The following is a 27,854-nucleotide window of genomic DNA, read 5'->3' as shown; positions in this document are numbered from 1 at the left end:
CGTTTGGGTTCCGCAGGGAGGTCTTGACGTTATTTCCGCCCACAGGTGGCCATTGCTTCCGGGTCGCGGTCATTTTGAGCCCGTATTTGGGTGACTTCTTGGAGGCAGAGTGGCTGGCTGCTCCCCACCCCCAACTCTGCTGCGGTGCCGCGCGTCTGAGGGTTTCCGCGGGCTCTTCTTCCTCCTTGAGCCCTCTCGGGTCCCCTCGAGGCCTTCTGCCCCCGATCGCCTCGGCTCGCCGCGCGATCGCCGCTGTGGTCCGGAGGTGGGTGAGGTGACGCAATGAGCCTCCATTCCGCCCCCCACCTGGCCACTCACCGCCTCCGAGCGGCCAGCCGCTACCCTGCACCTTCCGCCATTTTCCCGCCTGCGAGAGTGGGCAGGTCGCCCGCTGGCTCTCGGGCTCCCGAGTGCGGGTGCCTGGGGGAGGCGAGGGGGTGATTTCGTGGTGACTGATGTGTGTCCCGGGGTGTTGCAGGTGGGAGACGCGGGGGTTGTGGCTGTGCAGTGCGGGATTCAGCCTTTTTTTTTTTTGTAGCATTAAGAGGTTAAAATTGTGTTGTTGAAGGGGCCTTGTCAGCCCTGTCGCTAGGGTTTCTAAGTAGGATGCTATTGCGGAAAATAACGTTTCATAGGTAGTCTGTTTAGCAAGCTCCATCCGTCCAGGAGTTCATTTTACCCTTTCTGTTTCTTTTTCCTGTGCAAGGGATTGGCCTACAGTGGGCCCTCAGTGATGCTTTATTGAGTGAAATAGCCTCGGTTGCTATTCCCACCGTGTATGCCATTTCTCGTTTTTGTGTAAATGGCTTTTAAGATGGGAATTATCATGGTCCTGTGTGAACATTCTGTAAAATACGCAGTTATCCAGTCTGTTGGTCTCTTAAATCCTGAGATACGGGGTTAAAAAAAAAATAAGTAAATAACGTATGTTCTTGAAATTTTGCATTTTGAAATCATACATTCTGAGTCTCTAGAGAGCGAGGAAAGTTTGGAGGATGCAGAATTTGCTGTTAGCTTTAACGACAGGGAGAAGAATATGACGTCTTTGTTATTCAGTTTCTGTGGAGTAGTGCTTTGTGGAGGAGGTTGTGGGTTTCCTGATGATTATTTCATTTTTTAAAAAAAGATGGAAGCCCAGAAATGAATTTTGAGGTGTTTCTTCTTCTAATTTGGGAAATCATCGTAATCTTTGTGCATATATTTGTGAAAGGACAACAAGATAGGTAGTGTGACATCACCAAGCTTCAGGAGGAGAGAGATGTGTATTTCTTTGGTACCATTTTATATCTTAATTTGACATAATCTGTTGATAATTAAAAAGGACCTATTCTTTTTCAGTTAAGGGACCTAAGATGGGTAATCAGATCCAAGTAAGTTAATAGGTCGGTTACATTTTTATTTAGGTCACTTTTTATTATGTCAGGTACTTCAGATGTAGTAGTGTCTAGTAAGTATTTGTTGCTTGTTTGGCCTGTAGACTGGTGATTTTACTATGCTGTGTCTTACTTGAGTTTGGTCTGTTGAATGATTTCTAATGCTGAAATGTTTTTGATGCAGGAAAAATGAATGGGAGAGCTGATTTTCAAGAGCCGAATGCAGAAGTTCCAAGACCAATTCCCCGTAACTATCAATTAAATATTTATAATTAGAAGCCCTTTTTATGTATAAAAACTCACTGCCTTGAGTAGCAGCAACTGGCCTGGTTTAGGGGGTGTGTGACCTGTGCAATGGGACAGGGATTCACTCTAATGATCTGTTGCCATCTTGGAATTCTTTTTTTTTTTTTTTTAGGATTTATTTTAGAGAGAGAGAGAGAGAGCATGCATGCGGGTGTGCATGGTGGGAGGGGAAAAGGGAGTGAGAAGCCCAAGCCGACTTCCTGAGTGTGGAGCTTGACATGGGGCTAGATCCCAGGATCCTGACTTCATGACCTGAGCCAAAACCAAGAGTCAGGACACTTAATTGGCTTTGCCACGCAGGCACCCCCATCTTGAAATTCTTAATAATTTGAGTAAATGGTTCCAAATTTTCATTTTGCACTGGACCAGCACATTATGTAGTCAGTCCTGACTAATAGTAGCACTGACTTCTCTTTGAAGTCAGTTTGCTTCAAGTTTATAAGCCCGTTGTTTAGAGACTCTTTTTTTTTTTTTTTTTTTAAGATTTTATTTGTCAGAGAGAGAGAGGGAGAAAGAGCAAGCACAGGCAGACAGAATGGCAGGCAGAGGCAGAGGGAGAAGCAGGCTCCCTGCTGAGCAAGGAGCCTGATGTGGGACTCGATCCCAGGACACTGGGATCATGACCTGAGCCGAAGGCAGCTGCTTAACCAACTGAACCACCCAGGCGTCCCTGTTTAGAGACTCTTAACTGTAGGGAGCAATCTGAGGGTTGCTGGAGGGGAGGTGGGTGGAGAGATGGGGTATGTGGGTGATGGACATTAAGGAGGACACTTAATGGAATGAGCACTGGGTGTTACATGCAGCTGATGAATCACTAAATTCTACCCCTGAAACTAAATAAGTTGAATTTAAATTTTAAAAAAAGTTTATGAGGCATTTGTTTCATTTAAAAAAATTGGATGTGTTTTGTTAATGTTGAGATTGAATTAAATTTTTAGGCTTAGCTTTTCCATGGGCATTTTAATGTTTGCCAATTTTCCTTGGTAAAAAGACATAGGGGCTGATTACATTCCAACAGAGGAAGAAAGAAGAGTCTTCGCAGAGTGCAACGATGAAAGCTTCTGGTTCAGATGTAAGTTTTCTAATCAACAAAATTTCACCTTTAGTATCCAAAATTATTGTGACTTCGTATAGAAAAAATTGGCACACTTTTGGTGTAGTATGGTTACTGCTAAAAAAGATCGATTAAGGGAAACAAATTGTACATATTTAAAGTAATAATTTGTAGAACTTTATTCAAGACCATGAGTTAATTTTGTTGGTAACAGTAACAACTAGCATTTACTGAGTGTATGTGGATTATATAAAAACCACCCAATTAGATTGATAACTACTACTCTCACCTTAAAAATGAAGAAATTGAAATTTAGAGATGTTAAATGAGCTATGAGTCATAATGTCTGGACTTGAAGCCAAGTCTGTCTGAGACAGAAGTGTGTGATTTTAACTCTTAGATTTCTGACTATTATAAAACCTAGTTAGTGTCCACTTTATATTGTGAAATACTGTTATGCTCCTGGGTCCTCATTTACAACTAGAGACTTCATACATGAAGATTTTATTTTTTAAATACAGACATTGTTGAAAGCAGCATAAAATAGAATCTTTTTTTTTTTTTTTAAAGATTTTATTTATTTATTTGACAGAGAGAGATTACAAGTAGGCAGAGAGGCAGGCAGAGAGAGAGAGAGGAGGAAGCAGGCTCCCTGCTAGGCAGAGAGCCTGATGCGGGACTCGATCCCAGGACCCCGAGATCATGACCTGAGCCAAAGGCAGCGGCTTAACCCACTGAGCCACCCAGGCGCCCCTAGAATCTTATTTTTGAACAGAGTCCTGAAGTTGCTTCATCTGATCACTGCAGTCCTTTCATATTATATATATATTTTTAAGATTTTATTTATTTTTGAGAGAGAGAGAGAGAGAGAGAATGTGTGAACGAGCAGGGGGAGAGGGAAAGGGAAAAGCAGATTGACTCCAGAACGGGGAACCTGAGGTAGGGTGCTGTGGGGCTTGATCCCAGGACTCTGGGATCATGACCTGAGCTGAAGCAGATGCTTAACCAACTGAGCCACCCAGGTGCCCCTCAGATAAAGTGATTCTATAAAAAAACAGTGGAATTTTAGAAAGGGAAGGGGCGACTTAAATAATTAAAGAATGATTTACATTTTTATCAGTTGGCCTGGTGTTTACGGTTTCAGTGCTTGGTAGATAAGTTTTATGAGACCTAGTCTTTGTCCTGAAGTAGATTTTTTGTTGTAATTGAGACAAAGCTAACACATGAAACACATGGAGAAAGATTAAATACATAATGGCAGTAGGAATTTTTAAAAGGGATAAATTAATTGGAGTTGATTTAACTAAAAAAGTCCTTATCAAACAAATGAGACTCAACAACTAATAGGACTTGAATTAAATAAAGTAGAATGGGGGTAGAAGAACATTTACATAAAGGAAAAGTGAGCAAAGGCAGAATCTATGGTAACTTCATCTGAACTGGAGCCTTGAGGCTGAATTGATTGGAATGGGGTCTTTTGTTGGGGGTGGTAAATGAACGCAATACCAAAAAGTTGAAGATTTGATTCATTACATATTTTCGGTTCTGTGCCCAAGGGATTGGTTTGCAGATTTTTAAAAGGGAGATGAGGTAGCAGTGTGCAGGATGGCTTAGAAGGATAAGAGGTAACACTTTATGAAGTCTTACGAGCTTTTGGCAGTACCTCAGGCATGCAGTCATTGAGGTGTCATGGAGTGTAGTGTCATTTGGACTACAGAAGATGGGATGGCATCTCTTTTAAAAGATAGATAACAGGATTTTAAAATAAACTGACTATAACGGTATTAACTTCAAGATACCCATCTTAGGAGACTAACAATGACATTACAGATTAAAAGATATTTAGTCCGTAGGAGTTACTGTTTGAAGGAGGAATCTCGTTTGGACAGTCTTTCCTGGTGCAGCATATGATTATAGAAGATTTGTAAGCACCTAGAGAGCAAAGGTGTATGTGAGAAATTAGGGTTGGAGATATAGTTGTATTGGTGAATTCAAGGAGTTAAGTGTAGGAATAATTAATAAATAATGAGTAATCATTAAATTATAAAGTAATGATTAGTAAGTGTAGGAATAAAAGCACAATATCTCTCATGTGGTTAATATGTAGGAATGGTAGGCAGAAGTTTGGGTAGCACCCCTGCGTAAGGCAACAGGTGGTGGTAAAATAATCAACAGAGACTGAAAAGAAAATAGGAGTTTCATATAAGCTTGTGCATTTTATCTTCAGTTCAGATATTCAGAGACTTTCAGAGCTTTCAAGCTAGAAAGAACCCGAGTAAGAATTAGATGAGGATCACATCTGCGGGTGAGAACAATTCTTTTAGATCCGCAGTCGTCGTGGATCAGGGACCTGTAAAATGTTTTCATGGCCCATAGGCAATAATTTCTCAGGGAAGTCAGTTGTACTCTGGCAACAGATATTTTGTCTTTGTGGGTTGCCTAGAGTAGATAGATACAATGGTCTATTTTCAAGTCTACTTTTGACACAATTAAGAAAACAAGTCTGGTGGGTAGGGATTTGGGATCATTGTAATGTTGGGCTCATGGCCATGTAGATACTGTGGTGTCCGGATTAATTGCTGGCTGGTAAATTTAAGCTACTTGCTTTATAGGTTTAACATTCTAAATAGCTGTAACAGCATTACGCTAGAAGTGTGGAAGAGTACGATCAGTAGGTAGAGTACTCGTGTATGCCTATTAAAAGTAGGACGTGAAGTATATGAACAGTGGGAACCTCAGTAATTCTGTGTATCAAACAGATGAATCGTGGGGGCCTGGCTGGTTCATCTGGTAGAGCATGTGACTGTTGATCTTGGGGTTGTGAGTTCGAGCTTGACGTTGTATGTAGAGATTACTTAAAAATAAAATGTTTTAACAAACCAGATTAATCACAAGTTGGGAAGCATACCTCATTAGTTGTATTTCAGCTTGTTAGTTACATACCATATCGATTATGGGGAAATTACTGAATAGCTTATACTAGGACATGAGTATGTAATGGTTACTTTTTAAAGCAGATAGGCTAGGTGTTGCATGTTGCAGTAACATCAAGCATGGAAAACACAGAACCTTGGCTGTAACCATGGACAATAGGCAGTTCAACATAAGGTTATCAGGAGAACTATTAGTCATGTATTAGGAAATTTTATACATTAATATTTGTGTCTTTGTATAAGGATATGCATGTTTATATATGTTAAATATGCAGTATGTGATGTTAACTTTATATCAATGAATTTATGGAATCCATGTTACTTTGGAGAGTATCATTTTATGTCCATTGATTTTTAAAAAAGGCGTGGTGGAAGTAGGAATGAGTAGAAAAAGTACTTCCTAGGGTAATTTTTACACATTTTTTAAGATCTGTTAAATATAGTCCTCTTGGTTTAAAATTAGGTTTGATCTAGGTTCATTCTCTTTATGGTAACTTGTTTATTTCTACTTTAATCTACTTAATTTTAAAATACAACTATGAGGGGATCTTATTTCCAGGGCCCTTAAAATTGTCGTCTTATGCACTAACCACAAACTGGTTATATCTGTGCCCATACGTAGAGGTAATGAAGGAATCTATTACATAAAGGGTAGTTTAATGTGTATTACATATAACAGTTATCAACTTCGGGAATTAGTGAAAAAGTATATGAATTATACCGGTTTTATGCATCATTTATAGATTTTGTGGATAATACACATGTGTACTATTGGTTCTCTTTCTTTTCTTCTCCCTCTCTCTCTTTTTTTTTTTTTTTTAAATTTTATTTTTAAGTAATTTCTACACCCAGTGTGAGGCTCAAACCCACAACCTCAAGATCAGGAGTTGCATACTCCACTAACTGAGAAAGCCAGGTGCCGTGCTGTACTGTCGGTTTCCTAATGAGATAGTATACTGATTGAGGAGTGTAGACTTTGGTGCCTGTCTGGATCCAGATCCCAGCTCCATCCATCATTTAGCTTTCATATTTTGGACAAGCACCTGATGCCTGTATACCTCAGTTTCCTAATCTACATGGGGATAATAACTGATTTCATAGGATTATTATGAGGATTGACTCAATTTATTTTGTAAGTGTTAAACTGTCTGTATTTGGCTATTTGTGCTACCGTGATTTTACAAAATAAATGTTTCAGTTGAACACAGTTACAAATTTAGATTAGCATTTTGTTACTGTAAGAGGAGAAGAGTTTAGGAATTTTAGGGTCCTCATATTGGATATGGTCAGGACTGGGGTCAGGGGTCATAGTGCAAAAAAGCTTCTGGTCAGCAGTAGTACTGGTTTGCATAAAGAAACATTTTAAAACAGACTTTGAGATAGGAGTCATACTGCAGTGGAAAAGGCTGTGGACCTGGCGGTCAGGAAACCTGGGTTTTAGACCCAGCTCTACCATAAACTATCCACCTGTGTTGCTTTTTTCCTTTTTTAAAAGATTTTATTTGAGAGAGAGCAGAGCAAAAGAGAGTGAGCAGAAGTTGTGGGAAGAGGGAGAGGAAGAAGCAGACTCCCCGCTGAGCAGGGAGCCTGACATGGGATTCCATGCCAGCACCTGGGGTCATGAGCCAAAGCAGTCAAAGGCAGTCACTTAGCCGGCGGAGCCACCCAGGTGCCCCTGTCTTTGTTGCTTTTGAGCACATGACTTACTTTTTCCAATTATCAGTTTACTCTGGTTAAGATAAAGATTGGATAATCTCTGAAGTCTGTTTTGGTTTTACCATTCTCTTTTACGGTGACAAAATACATGAGACCAGATGTTAGTTCTAATCCGTTATCCATTATAGCACGAAAAGAAGTTAAGAAATTTATATAAAGAGGTAGTAGTGAATGGCAGAACTAGTACTAGAATTTTAACCAAACTGTTACTCTCTGTATTATACCATCTTGGCCTAAGGACAAAGTGAGATGGCCAGCTGACTCAGTACGTTTTATCCTTGTGTGATTCTTCAGTGCTTCATGTTGCCATCCTTGAGTCAAGCTGAAGGGGGAAAATGATAACAAATTTTACTGACGCTGTAATGGAAAGAGACCTGTCCGCCAAAAAGCCATTAAACGATAATTCATTAAGTATCTTAACCAACCAACCTTAAAGAACGTATTTTTCTAGCAAAAGTAAAATCCATTCGTAAGTAGTAGACAAAGGATTTAAACCTTAGGATTTCTGCAGATTGTGTTTGGACAGAGCTAATGCCCTAGTCCAAAATTAATGGATTTCAATCATGAGATCTCTAATAGTTCAGAGGTCTTAAATTACCTTAGTTTTTGAGTGCTCATGGGGTATAGACCAAAGTTGAGCAAACTATAGCCTAAGGGCCAAATCTGTTATTGTATGGCCATGAGGTAAGAATAGTTTCTACATTTTTATTTTTAGATGGTTGACAAAAATCAAGAGTTACAATATCTTGTTACATGTGAAAATCACATTACATTTATATTTTTGCATCCATATGTTCATTTGTTTATTATTGCTCAATGCATTTGGTTATAATTGGCAGTTGAGTAGATGAGACAGACCTGTGGCCTGTGAAACCTATAATATTTACCATCTGGGTCTTTATAGAACATTTCCCAACCCCTGGTCTGAAACTATGCTCTCTAGTGTGGCAGCCACATGTGGCTAGTTAAATTTGAAATACTTTATAGCAGAAAAGATACGAAGTAAAATCAGCAAAAGGAAAGGAGTGTGGGTTCAAGTCCAAAGAAGACCAGGTAGACCAAGCAAGACTTCTAGGACTCTGCTAGTAGAGTCACACACCAGTGGACGTGATAATTTTCTCCAGCTGAGTTGTGATAATGTGAGTGAAGTGTTACCCACCAAGGACGCTCAGTAAAAAAGACTCAGTGCCCGGGGTTTTTACAATAACAGAGGGCTGGTCCCATGAGCTCAACCTAGCAAGTACCAAAATTCCAGATTCTCAGAAGGAAAGCAGGTGTTCAGCATAAGCTATATTTGTATAAGCAGTTTAGGCACAGTGAGCCACTTACTCAGGTCAAGTTTTTTATCACTTGTAGAGAACTGTTTACTAGCCACGTTCCCACATCAGGCAAGGACATTGTAAGGAGGTCTTTTTAAGGATGGCAGTCTCAGGGTTCCTATTTTAAATCTTTTCTGCCTACTACCTAATGGGAAAACACGGATACAGACTACTGCCATCATCACAGAAAATTCTTTTGGACAGTGCTGGTGGAAAAAACAGTGATATTTAATTATGAGCTTTTTGGAGATTATGATGGAGAGCTTTGGATTTTTCAGTCTGGGTTAATATGGGTACATATGTAGATTTTTAAAAATTAAATGTAGTTGACACAGTGTTGCATTATGTAATATTTTCACTTAGTTTTGAGGAATACACTGGTTTAGAAGAAAAAACTATAGTATTTAAAATGTATTCTTGTGTATTCTTGCCCCCGTCACCGTGTAATTGTCGACAAGTATTTCTTGTGTTTTGGTTCATACAGTGTACTACAGAACTTAAAAGCTTGAGATAACGATATCAGACAGTTAGAATCTGGAATTGCCATTGAAGTAGCTGTATGGCCTTGAGCAAATTACTTAACCTTAACATCTCTGAGTTTCAATTTTCTTACCTTTAAAAGGGCAGTAATTAAAAAAAAATAACTCTAGAGATACGTTAAAAGTAAATGAGAAAACGTATATAAGGCATTTAGCAGGGGCCATGGAATTTAGTACTTATTCAGTAGTGGCTCTTACTGTAATACTACTTCTTGCCTCTTATTAATTCCCTCTTACTCTAATTCAGAAATGACTTTTGGTCCCTATTTAGAATGTTGTCTTTATTGGTGATATTAATGAATGGCCCTTTTAAAGCCAAATCTAGATGGTTCTTGAGTTACATTGTTTAATATTTATAATATTTTCTTAAATTTAAATTTTTTCTTATATTTCTATGGATTGTATATAATACAGCTCTTAGTTTATTATTTCTTCTGATTGTATATAGTACAGCTCTTATTTTATTTTATTTTTTAAAAGATTTTATTTATTCATTTGAGACCGAGAGATACAGAGAGAGAGGGAGAGCATGAGTAGGGGGAGGGGAAGAGGCTGAGGCCAAGGGAGAAGGAGAAACAGACTCCCTGCTGAGCCAGGAGCCCAACATGGGGCTCTATCCCAGGAGCCCCAGGACTCTGGGATCATGACCTGAGCCAAAGGCAGATGATTAACCATCTGAGCCACCCAGGTGCCCCTAAAATACAGCTTTTAAAAATGGAAAAATCTTATTTTTTTTTTTTTAAGATTTTATTTATTTGAGAGAGAGAAAACGCCTGAGCAGCGAGGAGGGACAGAAGAAGAAGCAGACTCCCACTGAGCAAGGATCCCTATGTGGGGCTTGATCCCAGGACCCTGAGATCATGACCTGAGCTGAAGGCAAACGCTTAATCAGCTGAGCCAGATTTTTGTGCCCTGGAAAAATCTCTTGTAAAGATGTTCCTAGATAGTTGTACTGATGCATATTTATCCTAGTGATCTCAGATAATCTAAGTCTTTTCTTTTTGTTGATGTTGACAAGCTCTTTTTCTTCCTTTAGCTGTGCCTTTGGCTGCAACAAGTATGTTGATTACTCAAGGATTAATTAGTAAAGGTAAATATTTAAACTTCAGATTTATTTGGCATTTTGGATATCATTATGTTTTTATGTTTTCCTGATTTTTAGATAAAGTATAGTAATGTCATATTAAACATGATCATTGGTATGTTTCTCCAACATTAGGAGAGTTGTGTCTCCATGGACCCCTGACTCATAAATAGACTTAAGAATTTGATGTCCTCTGACACTGTAGCAACATTCACAATCTACAAGAGCAAGAAAGTAACTAAAAACCTGCAGACTGTTTGCAGGGAGGTAGAGGAAAAAACCTGGTCTAAGAAGGCCACCATCACTATTACCTAGGATCTTATTAGAAATGCAAGTTCATGGGCCCTGTTCCAAAACTCCTTAATCAGAATCTCTGAGGTAGGGCCTAGGAATCTGTTCTAACAAGCTCCAGGTAATTCTTAATGCACTGGTTTAAAGATTAGTGGCTCTCTAGCTCTTTAAAACCAGAGTTTTATCTTATAGAAAGGGGGTTGGGGCCACTTTCTGTCCCTGATTCTTTTGGTGTGAATATTACAGTGCCTTCCTCCTACGTAACTAATTACACACACAACTGAAGCAGAAATTTCCTTTTATAAGTTGCAGATATATCGTGATAGAGCTGTTCTTGGATAGGGTGAATCCCACTGAAAATGTTAGAACTTCTAACTGAGGAGGCAGATTTTTCTTACAGCTAAAATCTTCCTGGATTTTTAGTCACCATTTGGTGATGATTTGACTTGTCATCAGTGGCACTTTATGCCTCTGTGATTTCATTTGCAAAAGTCATACCATGATGAACGACATTTTTCCAGAGGATTGTAATTGTCTGTAAGGTCTGAGCCTGGAGCCTTTACAGTAGAATTCAATAATCCATTTTTAATTTTTATTTTATTTTTAAAAGATTTTATTTATTTATTTTAGAGAGAGTTTGTGCATGCTGTGAGTGGAGAGGAGGGACAGAGGGAGGGAGGAAGAGAGAATCTTAAGCAGGTTCCACACCCAGCATTGAGCTCCACGTAGGTTTTGATCTCATGACCCTGAGATCATGACCTGAATGGAAACCAAGAGTCGGACACTTAACTAACTGAGCCACCCAGGTGCCCCTCCATTTTTTGGAAAGAATTGCTGAAAATGATTAACCTAATTTATGGATTAATGTTTATTGTATAATACAATAACTTTGTCAGAGTTGTTACTTCTAGGGTTTTGATAATTTGGAATAAAAATATAAAAAATACATTGATGTGCTATTCATATAACTATTTTCTAGGATTAAGGGATTTTGTTATTGTTAAGTTGTATTGAGGATTTGTTTTGGATGCAGTGTCCTAATAAAGTCAGTCTCCAAAAAAAAAAAAAAAAGAAATTGGGAAGACTTTAGAAAAGGAATTCAGAATCCACCAAGACATTTTGCCTTTAATCAGAATGCCTAGCATTTTGTATGTACTTTCATCCACAGTGTGTTATGTCATACTCAGCATAGTCTTAGCTGCTCTATCACTACTTGTTCTCTATTTTTTTTCCCCCAGAACATTTAAACATGCCCAGGTCTGTTGTAACTTGAGAACATAAAAAAGAAAGATCTTCCCTCATATCCCTTTCCAACTGTTCCCAGCTGTCTTGCATTTGAAGTCAAACTTCACAAATGAGCACTTCACTTTTTTCTTCTTTTTCTTTTTTTTTTTTTTTAAGATTTTATTGATTTATTTGACAGAGAGAAAGATAGTGAGAGAGGGAACATAAGCAGGGGATCGAGAGTAGGAGAAGCAGGCTTCCTGCTGAGCAGGGAGCCCGATGTGGGGCTCGGGCTCCATCCCAGGACCCTGCGATCATAACCTAAGCCGAAGGCAGACAGTTAACAACTGAGCCACCTAGGTGCCCCCAATTTTTACTTCTTTTAACCCATTACAATCTGTGTGAAAAGATTATGCATATGTTCTGACATTTACCAACACTTCAGAATATTACGAGGACAGCTTCCTTGTTGCCTAAATTCGATGGGCAGTTTTTGTTCCTGATGATTATACGACTTTAACCAATCTCTGGAATGGTTCTTTTCACCTGACTTCTGTGAAAGCACATTCTGATTTTTCTTCTGCCACTGGAAACTCCTCTATGTTTTCATGTGTTCTGAGTGTCTAATATGTACTAACTATACACTGTTTTTGGCAGATAATACCAACAGACAAAAATTCAAGAACTGCCAGTACTTAATATTTTAATGTGGGTTTTCATCCTCCACTTGTGTTCTTCAGAGTTCTGCTTTGCCTTTCAGTCTTCAGTCTGTGTAAACTATTACGGGAGTGCTAATGTGGGCTTTAGGACCCTCTATTGCTCTAAATCCCCGTGATTCTCCCTCACCTACATCTCTGCTCCAGAACCGTATTTTGCATATGTTCACATGAATGGCCCTTCTTACAGACTCTTCACAGTGACTTATTTAATCCCAAACTGAGTTCATTTGCCTCCAAACCAGTTTCTCTCTTGTCCCCATGTCTGAATGGTGGACTCTTCATCTAGGAAACTAAGGCGTTATCCTTAACCTCTGCCTCTTATTTGCCTTGCCCAATGAGTGTTCATTCTAGTCCAGCTCTTAAATATCTCCATAAACTGTCTACCTCCATCTGCCCCGCCAGCATAATTAATGCAGCCATCTGTTGCCAAGGGTATTGAATTAGCCGTCAACAAGTCTATTTGCCTCTATTCTTGCTACTTCCTCTTAGGAAACAGGCTATCTCTGGCACTGATCAGAGGGCAAAACTGTAAAAACTCTGAGAGCAAGAGAGAACATCTTGTTTACTGTTCTATTCCTACTTTCTAGTAGGTAATGTCTGTGTGTTGTAAGTGGTCTCTAACTATTTGGAGACAGAATGAAGGAACAGTTTTGAATGAAGGTAGGTATCGATACTATCTTCCTTTTTCTCATGTCGGTTGTGTACCTGAAGCTAATAGCATAACTTAGTTCGTATTTCATACACATGAAATCCTACAATTAAGAATTCCTCTGTAGGGACGCCTGGGTGGCTCAGTTGGTTAAGCAGCTGCCTTCGGCTCAGGTCATGATCCCAGCGTCCTGGGATCGAGTCCCACGTCGGGCTCCTTGCTTGGCAGGGAGCCTGCTTCTCCCTCTGCCTCTGCCTGCCATTCTGTCTGCCTGTGCTCGCTCTCTCCCCCTCTCTCTCTGATAAATAAATAAAATCTTTAAAAAAAAAAAAAAAAAAAGAATTCCTCTGTATATCTTCCTTCAGAGTTATTGGATTCATCCAGTGGTATACTAGAGCTGGCTTGTACCACTTCCAGAAAGCTGATTGTTAAATTTTCAACAGCTTGGCAAGCCAGTGTTGAAATCATTGATAGCTTGAAATTGGTCATGGTGCAAGTATTTTCTCCATGGAAATCAACCGACATTCCAAATCAGCTTTTTATTTGGAGAGCTGGTTTTTCTAACACATACTAGATTCATCCACATTGTTGCATGTAATTGTAGATTATATATTCTGGTTGCCGTATAGTTTTCTGCTGTGTAAATACACCACAGCAGTGTATCCATTCTGTTGTACATTGGCAATTGGGTAATTTCCAGTTTGTTTTTTTTTTTTTTAAAGATTTTATTTATTTATTTGACAGAGAGAGATTACAAGTAGACAGAGAGGCAGGCAGAGAGAGAGAGAGAGAGGCAAGCAGGCTCCCTGCTGAGCAGAGAGCCCCATGCGGGACTTGATCCCAGGACGCTGAGATCATGACCTGAGCCGAAGGCAGCGGCTTAACCCACTGAGCCACCCAGGCGCCCTGGTAATTTCCAGTTTTGACTATTACAAATGGTTCTGCTATGAATACGGTACCTTTTGGTAGTCGTTTTGTTGGGTCATAGATTAGGTATATTTTCAGCTGTGGTGGATACTGCCGGACTTTCTAAATTGTTTGGACCATTGTACACTCACACCAATTTATTAGTAGAGTTCTGTTTGTGTCACATTATCGCCGTCACTTCCTCTTTTCGTGTCCTTTGAATTTTAGCCATTGTGGTGAGTGAATAGTTAAGACTGATTATGGTTTTAAGTTGTATCTTCCTAATGACTAATGAAGTTGGGGACCTTTTCTTTTGTTTATAGCTCACTTGAATATGTTCTTTTTTAGCGAAGTGTCTGTTCAGGTCTGTTGTCCATTTTTCATTGGATTGTCTTTTTCTGTTGATTTTGTGAGGTTTTCTGTATATTCTAGAAGTGAATTTTTTGTCAGATGTATGTCTTGTGATTATTTTTTCCCCTGATTAACTGTAGTTCTTAGTATGTAAAATAATTTACCATGTTTTTTATGATGAAGGCTTTATGCGCTCAACACCTTTGCCTAATAACAGACATGAGGAATCTCTAACGCTTTTTTCTATGAGCTTTATTTTTTCTTTCATACTTAAATTTTCAAGTCATTTGGAATCGTTTTGTTTTTTTGTTTTCTTAAGATTTTATTTATTTATGTCAGAGAGAGATAGGGAACACAAGCTCAGGGGAGCTGGAGAGGTAGAAGTAGGCTCTGCACTGAGCATGGAGCCCATTATGGGTCTCTATCCCAGAACACTGGGATGGTGACCCGAGCTGAAGGCAGACGATAACTGAGCCACCCAGGTGCCCCAGGAATTGTTTTTGAATATAGGCACATTTTGTTTTACTGTGCTTTGTTTTATTGAGCTTCCCAGATACTGTGGTTTTTACAAATCTAAGGTTTATGGCGACTCTGCTTTGAAGAAGTCTCATTGGTGCCATTTTTTCAACAGCATTTGTTCATTTTGTGTCTCTGTCACATTTTGGCAATTCTCACAGGAGATGTTCCCCTTATATATTTGTAATGGTGATCAGTGATTACAACAGCTCAGACAATGGTTAGAATTTCTTAGCAGTAAAATATTTATATACATTTTTTTAGACAGTATTATTGCATGTTTAATACAGGACAGCATAAACTTCTGTATGCACTGGGAAACAAAAAAATGCATTGAACTTATTTTATTGTGATTCTCCCTTTATTGTGGTGCTCTTGAACCGAACCTGCAGTATTTCTGAGGTACAGGTGTGAGGTGTAGGGTAAAGGTACATTTTTCCTCCTTAGGGATATGGAGGTGACTGCTCACTATATTTTGAAAGAACTGTCTTTGTTCACTGCATGCACTGTTGCCTTTGTCATAAGTGACCATGTATGGATCTGTTTCTTGACTCTTCTGGTTTTTGATGGGTTTATCTGTTCTGGCACTTAAAACAGTCGTAGCTACTGTAGCTTTATTGTAGATCTCTGTATTTGGTACTCAGTTTTTCACTTCTGTTGTTTTTCAGTATTGCCTTGGTTCTCAGCTCTTTGTATTTCCACATGATTTTCAGAATAAGTTTTTCAACTTTTAGGAACACTTTGATTTTTAATTGGGACTGGATTGAATTTATAGATGACTTTATGGACAGTCGTCATACTGGCAGTATTTGCAGTCTTCCCTTTATGGACACGAATGTATTATTTCTCTACTTAGCTTTCATTTCTCTCCGTGAGTTTCGTACTTTCCAGTGCACAAATCCTTCACATTATTCATTAGATTGCTCCTGGATCTTTGATGTCTTTGGGTGCTATAATAAATTGTATCTTTGAAAAAGGTTTGGTTTGTTTGTTTCTCATATACAGGAAGTATAGTATTTTTTTTTTATATTGACCTTGTATCAAGTGAGCCTGCTAATAAATTCACCTGTTCTGATAGCTTGTAGAGTCTTTTGGATTGTCTTCATATTTCTGTTGATGTTGAATTTACTTGGTTCTCTTTTTTATTTTTATTTATTTATTTTTAAAGATTTTATTTATTTGACAGAGATCATAAGTAGGCAGACAGGCAGGCAGAGAGGGGGAGGGATGCAGGCTCCTGCTGAGCAGAGAGACCGATGTGGGGCTCGATCCCAGGACCCTGGGATCATGACCTGAGCCAAAAGGCAGAGGCTTTAACCCACTGAGCCACCGAGGTGCCCCTGGTTCTCTTTTTTAAATAGCTGTAGCTTTTAGACTTCTCTGAGGTGATGGAAAGAGCTAATATAGTCAGGTAATAATACTTAAAGATAGTCTGCCCTGATTTTTCCTTTTATCTTTGTGGGTTGCCCAAGGCTGCTGAGTAATAGATGCATCTTTATATTGCTAAACTTTTTACTACTTGCTCACATTAGAAGAGATTAGAGTATGGCTCAGAGAAAATCGTTTTCTTGCATTTTTTAAATCATAATTTCTGTCATTTTCTTATATACTTTTAGCATAAACTTGGCATATGCCTATTTTATTTTAATAAAAGATAAGACATCTTAATTATCTTATCTAAATGTGTCTATCTCTAACAGTTAATATGACTCAGAAATATCTGTTCTTTTATCTTTAGGAATCCTTTCAAGTCATCCCAAATATGGTTCCATCCCTAAACTTATATGTAAGTATGGGCAACACTCATTTTCTTAGCTTTCTTGCCTGAGTAAAATTAGTTTTTACCAAATGTTTTATTTTGTCTAATTCATAACTGTTATTTGGTTATTTGTTTTGATATTTGTTTTGACCAGCTTATTTAAGCTTTTCATTAAATGGACTAGTCAACTACTTGGGCATTTTACTGTTAGCATTAAGAATTACAAATTATTTGAAAGAGAATTTTTTTTCTTTTATAATGTAATAAAATTGCTACTTTTAAATAATTTGTAAAACTATATAGTATTTTAAAATAAATTCTTTGGAGGAAAGAAAATTGTCCAGCTGTGCGGAAATAGATTGTCTTTTAAAATTAAGTCTAACTTTTAAAAATCTCTTTACATTTTAAGATGTAAATAAGCATAATTTATCTAATGTTATAGTATGATTATAGGAAAGAAGCTAAATTGCTTTAAAAAAGAGCACCTGAGACCTTTTATGAATCTTTCCAGATTAGCCTCACTTACATATTGTAAATAAACACACAAGGCAACAGTAACATTTAGGTACACTTCATAATTTATTACTTTAAGGAATTTGTTGCACCTAGTTTTAAAAACAGTCTTACAAAATTAGCTGGACAAATAGTATGATTCCCATCTTACAGGAAAAGAAATGGCCTGAAATCCTTATGAGTAGACTAGAACTCTTAATTCCTATATCACATCTTTGCTGATTATATTAATAATGAGTAAAGTGGAATTTATATATCTTGGAGCAGTTTTATTTTGGATTATTCCTTTTGTGAAAGTGATCTATGTCTACAGAATCTTTCTGTGTACTCTGAATCTGATCTAATGTGATCTCAGTTTTCCCATGTCAAGACCTATTTAAGATCACATTTCTTTAAAAAGTGTTTTTTTAGGAAAGATTTTTATTTAAATGGGCAAATTGAGTTACATTTTTTTGTTTGTTTTTACAAATAAGTTGCTTGTATCATGGGATACTTTGCTGGAAAGCTTTCTTACGTGAAAACTTGCCAAGAGAAGTTCAGAAATCTTGAGAATTCCCCTCTTGGAGAAGCTTTACGCTCAGGACAGGCACGGCGATCTTCACCATCTGGGTAGGCCAAATTCTAATTTTTATTGAAGGTTTTTAATTTTAGCTAAAAAAATTGTAACTGGTTACTGCCATAATTCAGGGCATGAAACAGTTTGTAAGCTGAAGGACTATTGGGAACTTGCTGTTTGCAGCAAGCTAAAGCTATTTTGTTTTAAAAAGGGTAGTAAAACATGTCTACCTTTGTTTCATTTTTATTTATTTGTAGTTACTTATTTGAATAAATTCTTCACATAACTTGGGGCTTGAACTCAGGATCCCAAGATCAAGAGCCACCATGTTCTATCCAGCTGAGCAAGCCAGACACCCTTACCTTTGTTTTATTTTTATTTATGTATTCATTTTTAAGATTTTATTTATTTACTTGAGAGAGAGAGAGCATGGGCTGGGTATGGGGAGAGGTAGAAGTAGGCTCCCAGCTGAACAGGGAGCCTGACATGGGGCTTGATCCCAGGACCCTGGGATCATGACCTGAACTGAAGACAGATGCTTAACTGACTGAGCCATCCAGGCACCCCCCCCAGTCTTTGTTTTAAATATAGAGCTGCAGCCCGTTAGGAGTGCTTATACGAAGTAAAGGATTTTAATTTGGCAAATACCTTTGTTTACTAAATTTTGGACTTTTCTTTTGATTTCCCAGATTTTATCATCCCATTTCTTAAATTTCAACTTCTTTTTTTTTTTTTTTTAAGATTTATTTATTTATTTATTTGACACAGAGAGAGATAGATCACAGGTAGGCAGAGAGGCAGGCAGAGAGAGAGGGAGAAGCAGGCTCCCTGCTGAGCAGAGAGCCGGATGGCGGGGCTCAATCCCAGGACCCTGGGATCATGACCTGAGCCGAAGGCAGAGGTTTTAACCCACTGAGCCACTCAGGTGGTCCCTTAAACTTTCAACTTCTTAATCCTTCTGTTTAAATTAGGGAAATTTTTTTAAGTATGTTCTCCAAAGTTTTGTTTCAATTACATAAGTATAAATGAATGAATCTGTCCATCTGGATAATGTAATTAAGTAGATGTAATACCTAAATTGTTATAAATGGTAAACCCTATGAAAGCTAGTATTACTTATATATCTGCTTTAACAAAATAGTGTTTATGGCCTGCTAGCTGTGGAAGTAACTTCCCTTAATGTGGAACTGGATATATTTTCTAAATTTAAATACTTTTTTCTTTCCAAGGACCTTTTTTTTTTTTTTAAGATTTATTTATTATTTTGGAGAGAGAGCGAGCAGCATGTGCCAGTGAGCGGGCCTAGGTACAGAGGAGAAGGAGAGGGAGGGGGAAAAAGTCTCAAGCATGGGGCTCAATTCCATGACCTTGACTGAGATCGTGACCTGAGTCAGGTGGTTAACTGAACGAGCCACTTAGGCACCCCTCCACGGACTTTAAACACATTAAAATGATCTCTAAAGTGGGGTGCCTGGGTGACAGAGTTGGATAAGCACCTGATTCTTGATTTCAGCTCAAGTCATGATCTAGGGTCATGAAATTGAGCCCTACGTTAGAGCCCATCTTAGTGGGGAGTCTGCTTGAGATTTTCTTCGGCCCTCTGCCCCTCCTTCCACCCGCTCACGCACATTCTTTCTCTCTCAAATATTTTTTTTTAAGAATGGTCTCTGAAGCTTGGGAATTAGAAAATTGGATATACATTTCTCTTCTGTATTAAGAGTGGTGTTTTTAAGTTGTATATTGTATAAATGGGTCAAAACTTATTTGTAAGGTTTTTGTGGCAGAGAGAAACAGACTTCATTTTACTGTTATAGATAACCGTGTAAAAATTACATAATTTCTTAGAAAGTAAGATAAGTAGCTTCATACTTAAACACATTTTTTTTTTTTAGGATATAGGCAATAATTTGTATTTCTTATACAATATGATTTACAGGCACTATTCTCAGAAGTCAAAATATGACTCTAATTTGAGTGGTCATTCATCCTTTGTGACATCTCCAGCAGCAGACAACATAGAAAAAGAGATGCTTCCTCATTATGAGCCAATTCCATTCAGTGCTTCTATGAATGAATCTACTCCCACTGGTATTACTGATCATGTTGCCCAAGGTAGAAACTTCTCTTGAAATGAGTTTCAGCATTATATGGTCCAACGTATGTATAAACTTTATTTGATGACCTTTTCTGCTGGATATCACCTGTATGTTCCACCATCAGCCTAAACTCATCATGTTTGTTCTTCTGATTGTTCATTCATTCAACATTTTTTGATATCCAGTAGGTATCAGGCACTCAACTAGGCATGAAAGAAGTATAGATGAGTAAGACCTGGTTCTTGTTCTTGAGAAACTCTCAGACTGTTAGAAGATATAGAAATATAAGGAAAAATTATCAGTATGTCCCACTAATCAAAAATACTAACAAAGTTTAGTGATTATTGCAAAGAAGTGGTAAATTGGGCCACAGGGAGGCTTCGGAGAGGTTACAGTTGTTAGGCTGGTCTTAAAGGCTTTCATCTTCTTTGTCTGTAATGTGAGAAAAACAATAATTACCTGCCTTACAGAACTCTTGTCAAGTGAGAAAATCCATGTGAAAATGCTTTGTGAAGTTTGTGTAAATGCTAGCTTTGAAGATCGCAGAATGTAAGTGAAACAACATCAAATTTGGATTAAGGCCTGGATTTGAATGATTGAAATTTGCTAGTGGGACTTTAGGCAAGTAACTTTGTGATCCCTTCAGTTCCTTGATCTCTGGAATGGAGCGATAATCCCTCTTAAAGAACTTCGGGAATGAGATGAAATGAGACTGCCACGTCATAGGCTCTTAACAGATGTTCACTTCCTTTTGTTTTGTTTCAATCTAATTTGCGGTGAAAAGTGAAGAATCAGGAAGTACAGGTTTTGCAGTTCCTTATCTAAAAATCCTAAAATCCAAAAAACTTTGAAAACCACAAAGCTTTATTTTTAATTTTTTTTATTATTTATTTTCCTGATATGTGGCTAGACCTCATGACCCCAAGATCAAGCGTCACATGCTCTTCCAACTGAGCCAGTCAGCCACCCCTACAAAGCTTTTTTTTATAATTAAACTGGTGATGAAATCTAACTTAAGTCATTTCAAACCCTGACCATATCATCTTTATCTTAATATGATGTGTCTTGAATTTTGTTGTACAAAATATTAATGTTTGGGGTTATGCGTTGCTGCTTCAAACATCTGACTCTATGGTTAAGTGACACATTAACAAGCTATATACTATGATATCTTTCTAAAATCTGAGAAACTGAATTCTGAAACATTTCTGACTACCAAGTTTTAGATAAGGGATTACGGATAGATTATTCTTTGAAAACATTTGCTTTAATGCAAATACCGTAAGCCAGTAACTATGAGGAACAAAGAAGATTAAAGGAACACTTTCGCTGCTTGGGATAGAAATTTGGATCTCTGCGTAGGTTAAAGGGAGGGAGGGGAAACGGTGGGAAGGGAGAAGTTGAGTATAGGTCAAGTAATGTTGCAGAAGTTGTAGAAGGGCTTCCAGGTAGGTTAGAACATAAAGTAGCCACTAAATATATGTGGCCATTTAACTTAATTAAAATTAAATCAGATTGAAAATTCAATTCCTCAGTTGCTTTGTAGCATTTTAGTTGTTCAGTAGCCACGTGTGCTAGTGGCTGCTCCCTTGGAATGGGTAGCTACAGAACATTTTCATCATTACAGAAAGTGGTATTGGACAGCGTTGCTTAAGAGCAGGTTGGGGTGGGGACAGTAAGTATTAACATTTTGGAAGAGAAGAAACAGGAGAGAATGGAAGTTAAAGTAATTAAAGACATTCTTAAGTGGATGAAAGGTATTGAGGAGCCTTGATTCTCCCCCGCCAGGGCTTGGAAACAAAGACCTCTTAGTCAGAGAGAAGGAGGTGGGCAAGTTAGGAGAGAATGGTGAGGATTTATCTTCACAGGCAGCTGTTACTTCTCATTGCAGCTCTCATTTTCCTAGTCTCTCAAGTTCAAATCCATTCTACTCGTGTTCTAGCCATGCATCACTTCTTCCCTTGTAATGACTTCCATCTTTCCTTCCATTGACACTAGAAAATTCCATACTGTGTTGTACAATTCCTTTTCCAAATAAAAGCAGACAGACATAAAAACCTTTTGGTATCTGCCCACAGACTGCAGCAAGGCCCATATTTTAATATATTTTATGTCCTTGAGAGTAGCTGTCTATCCATCCATTGCTCTGCTTTCTCAGTCCCTTCTCTAAATCGAGTTTGCCACTCTGACCACTCTCCACATGGGCCAGTTGTAGCCGCCTCTGCTTTGCCCCCGCTGCTGTCTTCCCTTGCCAGGACGTTCTCCCCTCTTGTTAAAGTCCTCTTTGCCCTATTTGATTCTGCTTGCTTGTACTAGGAGTTGATAGAGTTACTAATCTTTCAAAGTAGAAAGCACTCTTTCATTGCTGTTAGACTTATAGGTAGTTTATTACGGTCAGATTCAGATCATTGCTGTTTTATATTTCATTCCTTCCAGCTCTTCATAACCGTCCCAAAGTAGTAAGTCATGTTCCCTGTACAATGCAGAATATTTTCATTGGGCTTTGTAAGTGGAAGAAATTCTCCTTAATCTTCTGATCTATGTTTCCATTATTTGTCACAGAATTTTAGAACAAACAAGTATTTTCTTTTCAGTGAGAAAAACTTTTAGACCTGGAAGGAACTTAAGAGATAGATCATCTAGTTAAATGTCTGTATTTCACAACTGAGAAAACCAAGATTCAAAGAAGTTTAGTGATTTGCCCAAGGACATTCACTGATTGCTGGCAATGTGAGAATAAGAACTTGTAGTTCCTAACTAGTAATCTAGTGCACACTGTCTCCTTCAGAATCTTAAAAATATCATTATGGTAAAGGGCAAGGAGTTTAATAATTACTCATTAATGGTGAAATACAGGTGCTTTTTCAACCCAGTATAAGGTTATAATATTTTTCTTTATATTCTTTTTTAGCAAAAATTTAGTTTTCAAGAATGGTATAATATCTAGATTAATATTTAAAGCCTTTTGCTTTGTATCAGTGCAGTATACTTGTAGCAAAATAAAAGGTTATGCTTGAAAACATTTAAAGTGTAGTTATGTTGATTTGAAAATTCTGATTATTCACTGGGACCTTACTGGAGAGTTCCAAAATACCACTTACAAGAAACTGCTTTTTAAAAAATTATTTTAATTAATGATTATATTAATAAAATGATATGTCCAATTTGTATGTGAGAACCTTTTTGAAAATTACTTCTGGAGTGGTGTGTAAGACTTTGTAAGTTAATTAGCTGTTGACTCGATGTTACGTTAGCATTAGTTCATTTCTTTTAAAATGTTTATATGATTTTTTTTGCTGGTTATACATTCTGTAAACTATGTTTAATATTTGCTCCTGTCATCTAATAGTAAGAGTAACCACTCCCCTATTTTTACATCAGTATTTACCTCTTTGATGATATATATACGTTGCCACCTTGACTTTTTTTGGGAGAGATAAAGAATAGATGCTGTTTCCCTGGCCAAAATGATCATTGCCACTTTTTTCTGCCACAGTATTGCTTCATTAGACCTGAGTAAAAATGACGCATATTGTGATCAAAGACTATATTTTATACTTTTCAAGAGCTATTTCCAAGTGTTTTTGTTTAAATATAAAGATAGCATTTTTAAAAAAATAGCTGTTCATGTATAGATTATGGTTATAGGAATGTTCAACTATGTAAAATATTACTAAGTAAATTATATGCATTGTCAAATTTTAATTGTCACTAGTAGGATAAATTTTTTGTATAATTTTAATTGTACAAACAGTGCAAATAATTTTCCAGTTTAAAACAGTAGTATTTTAGTGAAAATAAATTGAACTGGTATATATTATGATATCCATTCTTCTGGCCATGGTTACTTTTTAATTTTTTTATGTGGATTTTAAACTTTAGAAATAAAAGCTTAAAAGTGTAAGAAGGTTTTTGTTTTCTAATTATCTTGCGGAAAACATAGTACCTTTGGAATGGTGGTAATAATTTGACTATTTTACTTTATTCTGTTTTTATTGTAGGTAAGAAGCATTTAGAAAATTTAGTTGCTTTGGGTTTATTCAAATCCTTTTATCACCATTTATTAACTGTTTGTTGTTTTAGGACCTGATCCCTACCCTGAAGAAAGTCCTAAGAAAAAAAATATTACATATGAGGAATTAAGGACTAAGAACAGAGAGTCATATGAAGTAACTTTAACACATAAGACTGACCCCTCAGTCAGGCCTATACAGGAAAGAATGCCAAAAAAAGAAGGTATGATAGTTTAGTCTGAATCACTTTACTCTTTAGGCTTGGGAACTGCAGCATTAGTTAAAAATATTAATGATACTAATACATGATTTAATTCCGCACGCAATTAACAAAAATAACTTTTTTTTTAAAAAAGTATAGTTCTGTCACAGTTATTAGTCTTCCTTTTCTAAGTTGTTCCAAAGACCATTTTGTGTTAAAAAATAATAAGGTCCAAATAGTGGTATGAATTAAGACAGTAAGACTAGTTTTAATATGCTGTAGAAATTCTAAATCCTTATGAATGTTTTCTCTTATCAGAAATCACCTTGGGACTTAATAAGTGTTTGTTTTTTTTTTTTTTTTTTTTTTAAGATTTTATTTACTTTTTTTGACAAATCACAAGTAGGCAGAGAGGCAGGCAGAGAGAGAGGAGGAAGCAGGCTCCCCGCTGAGCAGAGAGCCCGACGTGGGGCTCGATCCCAGGACCCTGGGATCATGACCCGAGCCGAAGGCAGAGGCTTTAACCCACTGTGAGCCACCCAGGTGCCCCTTAATAAGTGTTTTTTAAATGATGCATCGAATGCATAAAACCAGATCTGGTTGCCTGAAATTTATAACAGGCTGTAATGCCACTTCAAGCAGAATGACAGAATCATGATCGAATAATGAAATTGATTTTCTTACATGTTTTGTGAAATTGAAATAGAAGTTATATGCATCATAAACCACCTTTTAGGGCACTTCTGAAAGAGTTTGACCTTTTTTTCAGTAGTACTTTTGCTCTATAATTAATTATAAATTTAAAAATCATAGCTTGTTTTCATTCCTTCTGGAGCAGCTGTACATTAGCCAAAATAAATTTTCTGAAATAAGTTTACTCCTAATGGAAGAAGACATTTTGAACAGGGATTTGTACCTATATCAGTGTAGAATTTTATGACATTTTTGAAGAATTTTAGAGTGTCATTAAGGTTTTCTATTTATTACTTTAAAAAAAAAAAGAAGGAAAGAAGAGATCCTTGATAGCTTCTTGAGAGCCCTATGCCACAAAGAATGCAAAAATACAGTAAAATTCTGAGTATTTTTTATTATGATTGTTCTTTTAGAACCAATTTTATTTCTGTTTAGTGGCTGCTTCATTTAGAATTCTGTTTTCATAATCATGGGTAATACTGCTGTCATATTATTGTAAAAAATCCAGCTTTAAAATAGATTTATAATAAAAAATACCTGTTAATGTTTATCATTAGAAAAAAACTTGTAGCATAATCATTTTGCATTCAGTGGCCATTATTTTATAATATGTAAAGACTTACTGGTACTTTTTTCTGAATTTGAGGATTTAGACTGTAAGCTCCATGAGGGCAGGCAGTAGCATTTCTCTCATTTTTGTAATCTTTTCTATTGTATGTCTGCACAGTATAGGACGCACTGATGTATCAGTGCATATGAAGTGTTTCGGTCGGGCCTCAATAATAAAGGTTTACAAAAGGAAATAAGGTAGATCTTTGGGATTTGCTGGATTTTGACATTTGTGGTTTTGACTGAACAACCCTGAAGCTCTGTTACATGACACAGTAATGTGGAATAATTCTTTTCTTTGTAAGAAGAAAATGGATTTTTTGGCATGTGCTCTATATAATTTCAAGAAAAAAACAGTTACAAAATAGTTTGGGTGATTTTTTTAGAATGTTCTTTTTTAGAATCTAGACAGGAAATTTGACGTTAGTACAGTGTAGCTTCCCTTGGTCAGAAAGTATCACTTAAAGTTTTCACCTTAGTTTGTGTAGATTATGTTTGTTGACATTTACCTAAATTAGAAATGAAGACAGAAATTTCAAAAAGGCAAGCATATTATCAATTAGCCATCAGGCAGTGACAGCACCATATATCATAAATTCTAGAAGCCTGCCTTGTGCTCATGATGGAATGAAGGCCAGGGAAGGGGCAAAATAGGGAAAAGGTATGTAATCTGAGAATAATAACGCAGTAGTTTGACTTAGACTTCCTGAAAGAATCTTGGGGGGAGGGGTCCCTCGTCCCTACTTTGAGAATGGCTGCTTTACGTGGTTATGAATACTCGAGTCTTTGAAGCTTCGTCGTCCACAGAGGAAGGCTATGTAGAAGGGAGGCTGAGAGCAAAAGAGTAGAGAAGACAAAGGAGCTTATTACAAAATGTAGTTTCATGTAAAATACAGGAATATTGGAAACCATTTCCTTCTTGTATATAGTATTGCAGTTCATGGGGGAGAGGAATGAATTAACCACAGCGTGAAGATGTGATCATTTGTTACTGTTTTTTTGTGGAAAACAAAATTCAAGTGTTTGTTATTATTTTTTATTTCGTGGTAATTTTTTTGTATGTGCTGTAGTATATACTACACTTAGTATGGTAAAGTTGTGAAGGTGTCCACGCTTTGGACCTAAGTAGACCTTTGTGCAGATTTTGGCTCTGTTTGCTTTATTAGGTTTGTACCTTGGGCAAGTTACTAATCTGTTTTCTCCCCCTTCGAATGGGGATGGTTATTATGAGGATCAAATATTGATGTAAAGTTCTTGGTAGAGTGCATCATTATTTATGTCCAACCTTCAGTTCACAAAAGTGTAGCTAGCCCCTTTCTCTCATGCGCATTTATTGAAAGTGAGACCGAAACGTAATTTGCATTATAGTAGCAGCCTTGAAATAGTATCTTTCACTTGTTAATATTTGGAATCATCGATTATTTGTGCTTTTTTCCTAGTCAAAGTAAACAAATATGGAGATACTTGGGATGAGTGAAAAATTGCATCATTGGACCTACTGAAGGCGTTTCAATATCCAGCTTCATCTAGGTGGTCATGAAAATCTGCATGCCTTGAGCCCAGCAGCAGTCTTCATAAACACATTTAAAACTAGAACCTGGGTTCTTGTGGTTTGGCTTATTAAAATGATGTTTAAAAACACAGATTTTAATGTGAATGTTGTGTGGCTGTATTCTTGAAGAACTGTTTGAATGATGGTATTATACTAGAATCACATACAGTTTGTGAAATTGTTTAAGTTACAGGGTAAGGATACTCTCTTAAACTGTAAAGAGATTGTCTGCTCTGGGATCAGCATATATGAAAATACATACCTGCATGTTGAATTGGGGTGGGTGGGGGGAGCAAGCATAATTTTAAGTGTTAAGCTTTACATCCAGAAATTATTAAAAAGCCTTTCTCCAGTGTTTGCTGTATTCACTTATTAATGTTTATGGTGAATAAAACATAAAGGAACATGCATCTTTGTTGGTTTCATGGTTTTATTGTTTGTAATCTATTTTTAAGTATAATTATAAGTAAGCAGTGTTGATAGGGACAGGAAATGAAGTTATCTGTTTCTGAATATTTAATAGTATAATGAGTGTGACGTGTGTAAATAAACACAGTAAATAGCTCAGCACCTTTAAGCAGTGGTCATATTTGAAAAATAGGCAGATTCCCCAAGAATAAAAATTTGGTATACTTTTCTCATTATCGACCTAATGTTTGTTTTTGGTTCAGGTGAATGGAAAATGACACTGGTCTCATCTAAATTCCACTTACTCATTGCAGTTCTACTAGAAACAGCGTTCCAGTTAACTGTTGTAAATCCCAAGACCCAGTGACTTAAGACAGCGGGTGTTTATTATCTGTTTTCTCTGGGTCCTGAGGAAGGAAGGAGTCAGCTGAGTGATTTGGCTGTGTGTCTCTTCGGTCATTCAGGTGCTGGAT

General features: G+C 37.2%; 1 protein-coding gene across 5 annotated transcripts; it reads left to right on the top strand.

Moving 5' to 3' along the window:
* Nucleotides 1-31: 31 nt before the first annotated feature.
* OCIAD1 (OCIA domain containing 1) lies at nt 32-27,621 on the top strand. 5 transcript variants are annotated; one of them, XM_059161772.1, is made up of 9 exons: nt 37-265; nt 1,558-1,620; nt 2,671-2,751; nt 10,277-10,330; nt 16,719-16,766; nt 17,726-17,861; nt 19,745-19,920; nt 23,988-24,140; nt 26,861-27,621. In XM_059161772.1, the coding sequence occupies exons 2-9, from the start codon at nt 1,563-1,565 to the stop codon at nt 26,896-26,898; spliced, it is 744 nt and encodes a 247-aa protein (XP_059017755.1). In that variant the 5' UTR covers nt 37-265; nt 1,558-1,562; the 3' UTR covers nt 26,899-27,621. The 5 variants fall into 5 exon arrangements, with proteins under 5 accessions (XP_059017783.1, XP_059017791.1, XP_059017773.1 ...); XM_059161780.1 differs by lacking the exon at nt 37-265 and adding an exon at nt 306-478; XM_059161800.1 differs by lacking the exon at nt 23,988-24,140 and having other exon boundaries at nt 32-265; nt 19,745-19,965.
* The last annotated feature ends 233 nt before the right edge of the window (nt 27,622-27,854 follow it).

Source organism: Mustela lutreola, chromosome 1, assembly GCF_030435805.1.
Source record: "Mustela lutreola isolate mMusLut2 chromosome 1, mMusLut2.pri, whole genome shotgun sequence".
Lineage (NCBI taxonomy): Eukaryota > Metazoa > Chordata > Mammalia > Carnivora > Mustelidae > Mustela > Mustela lutreola.
This window is presented reverse-complemented; position numbering and strand designations above follow the sequence as displayed.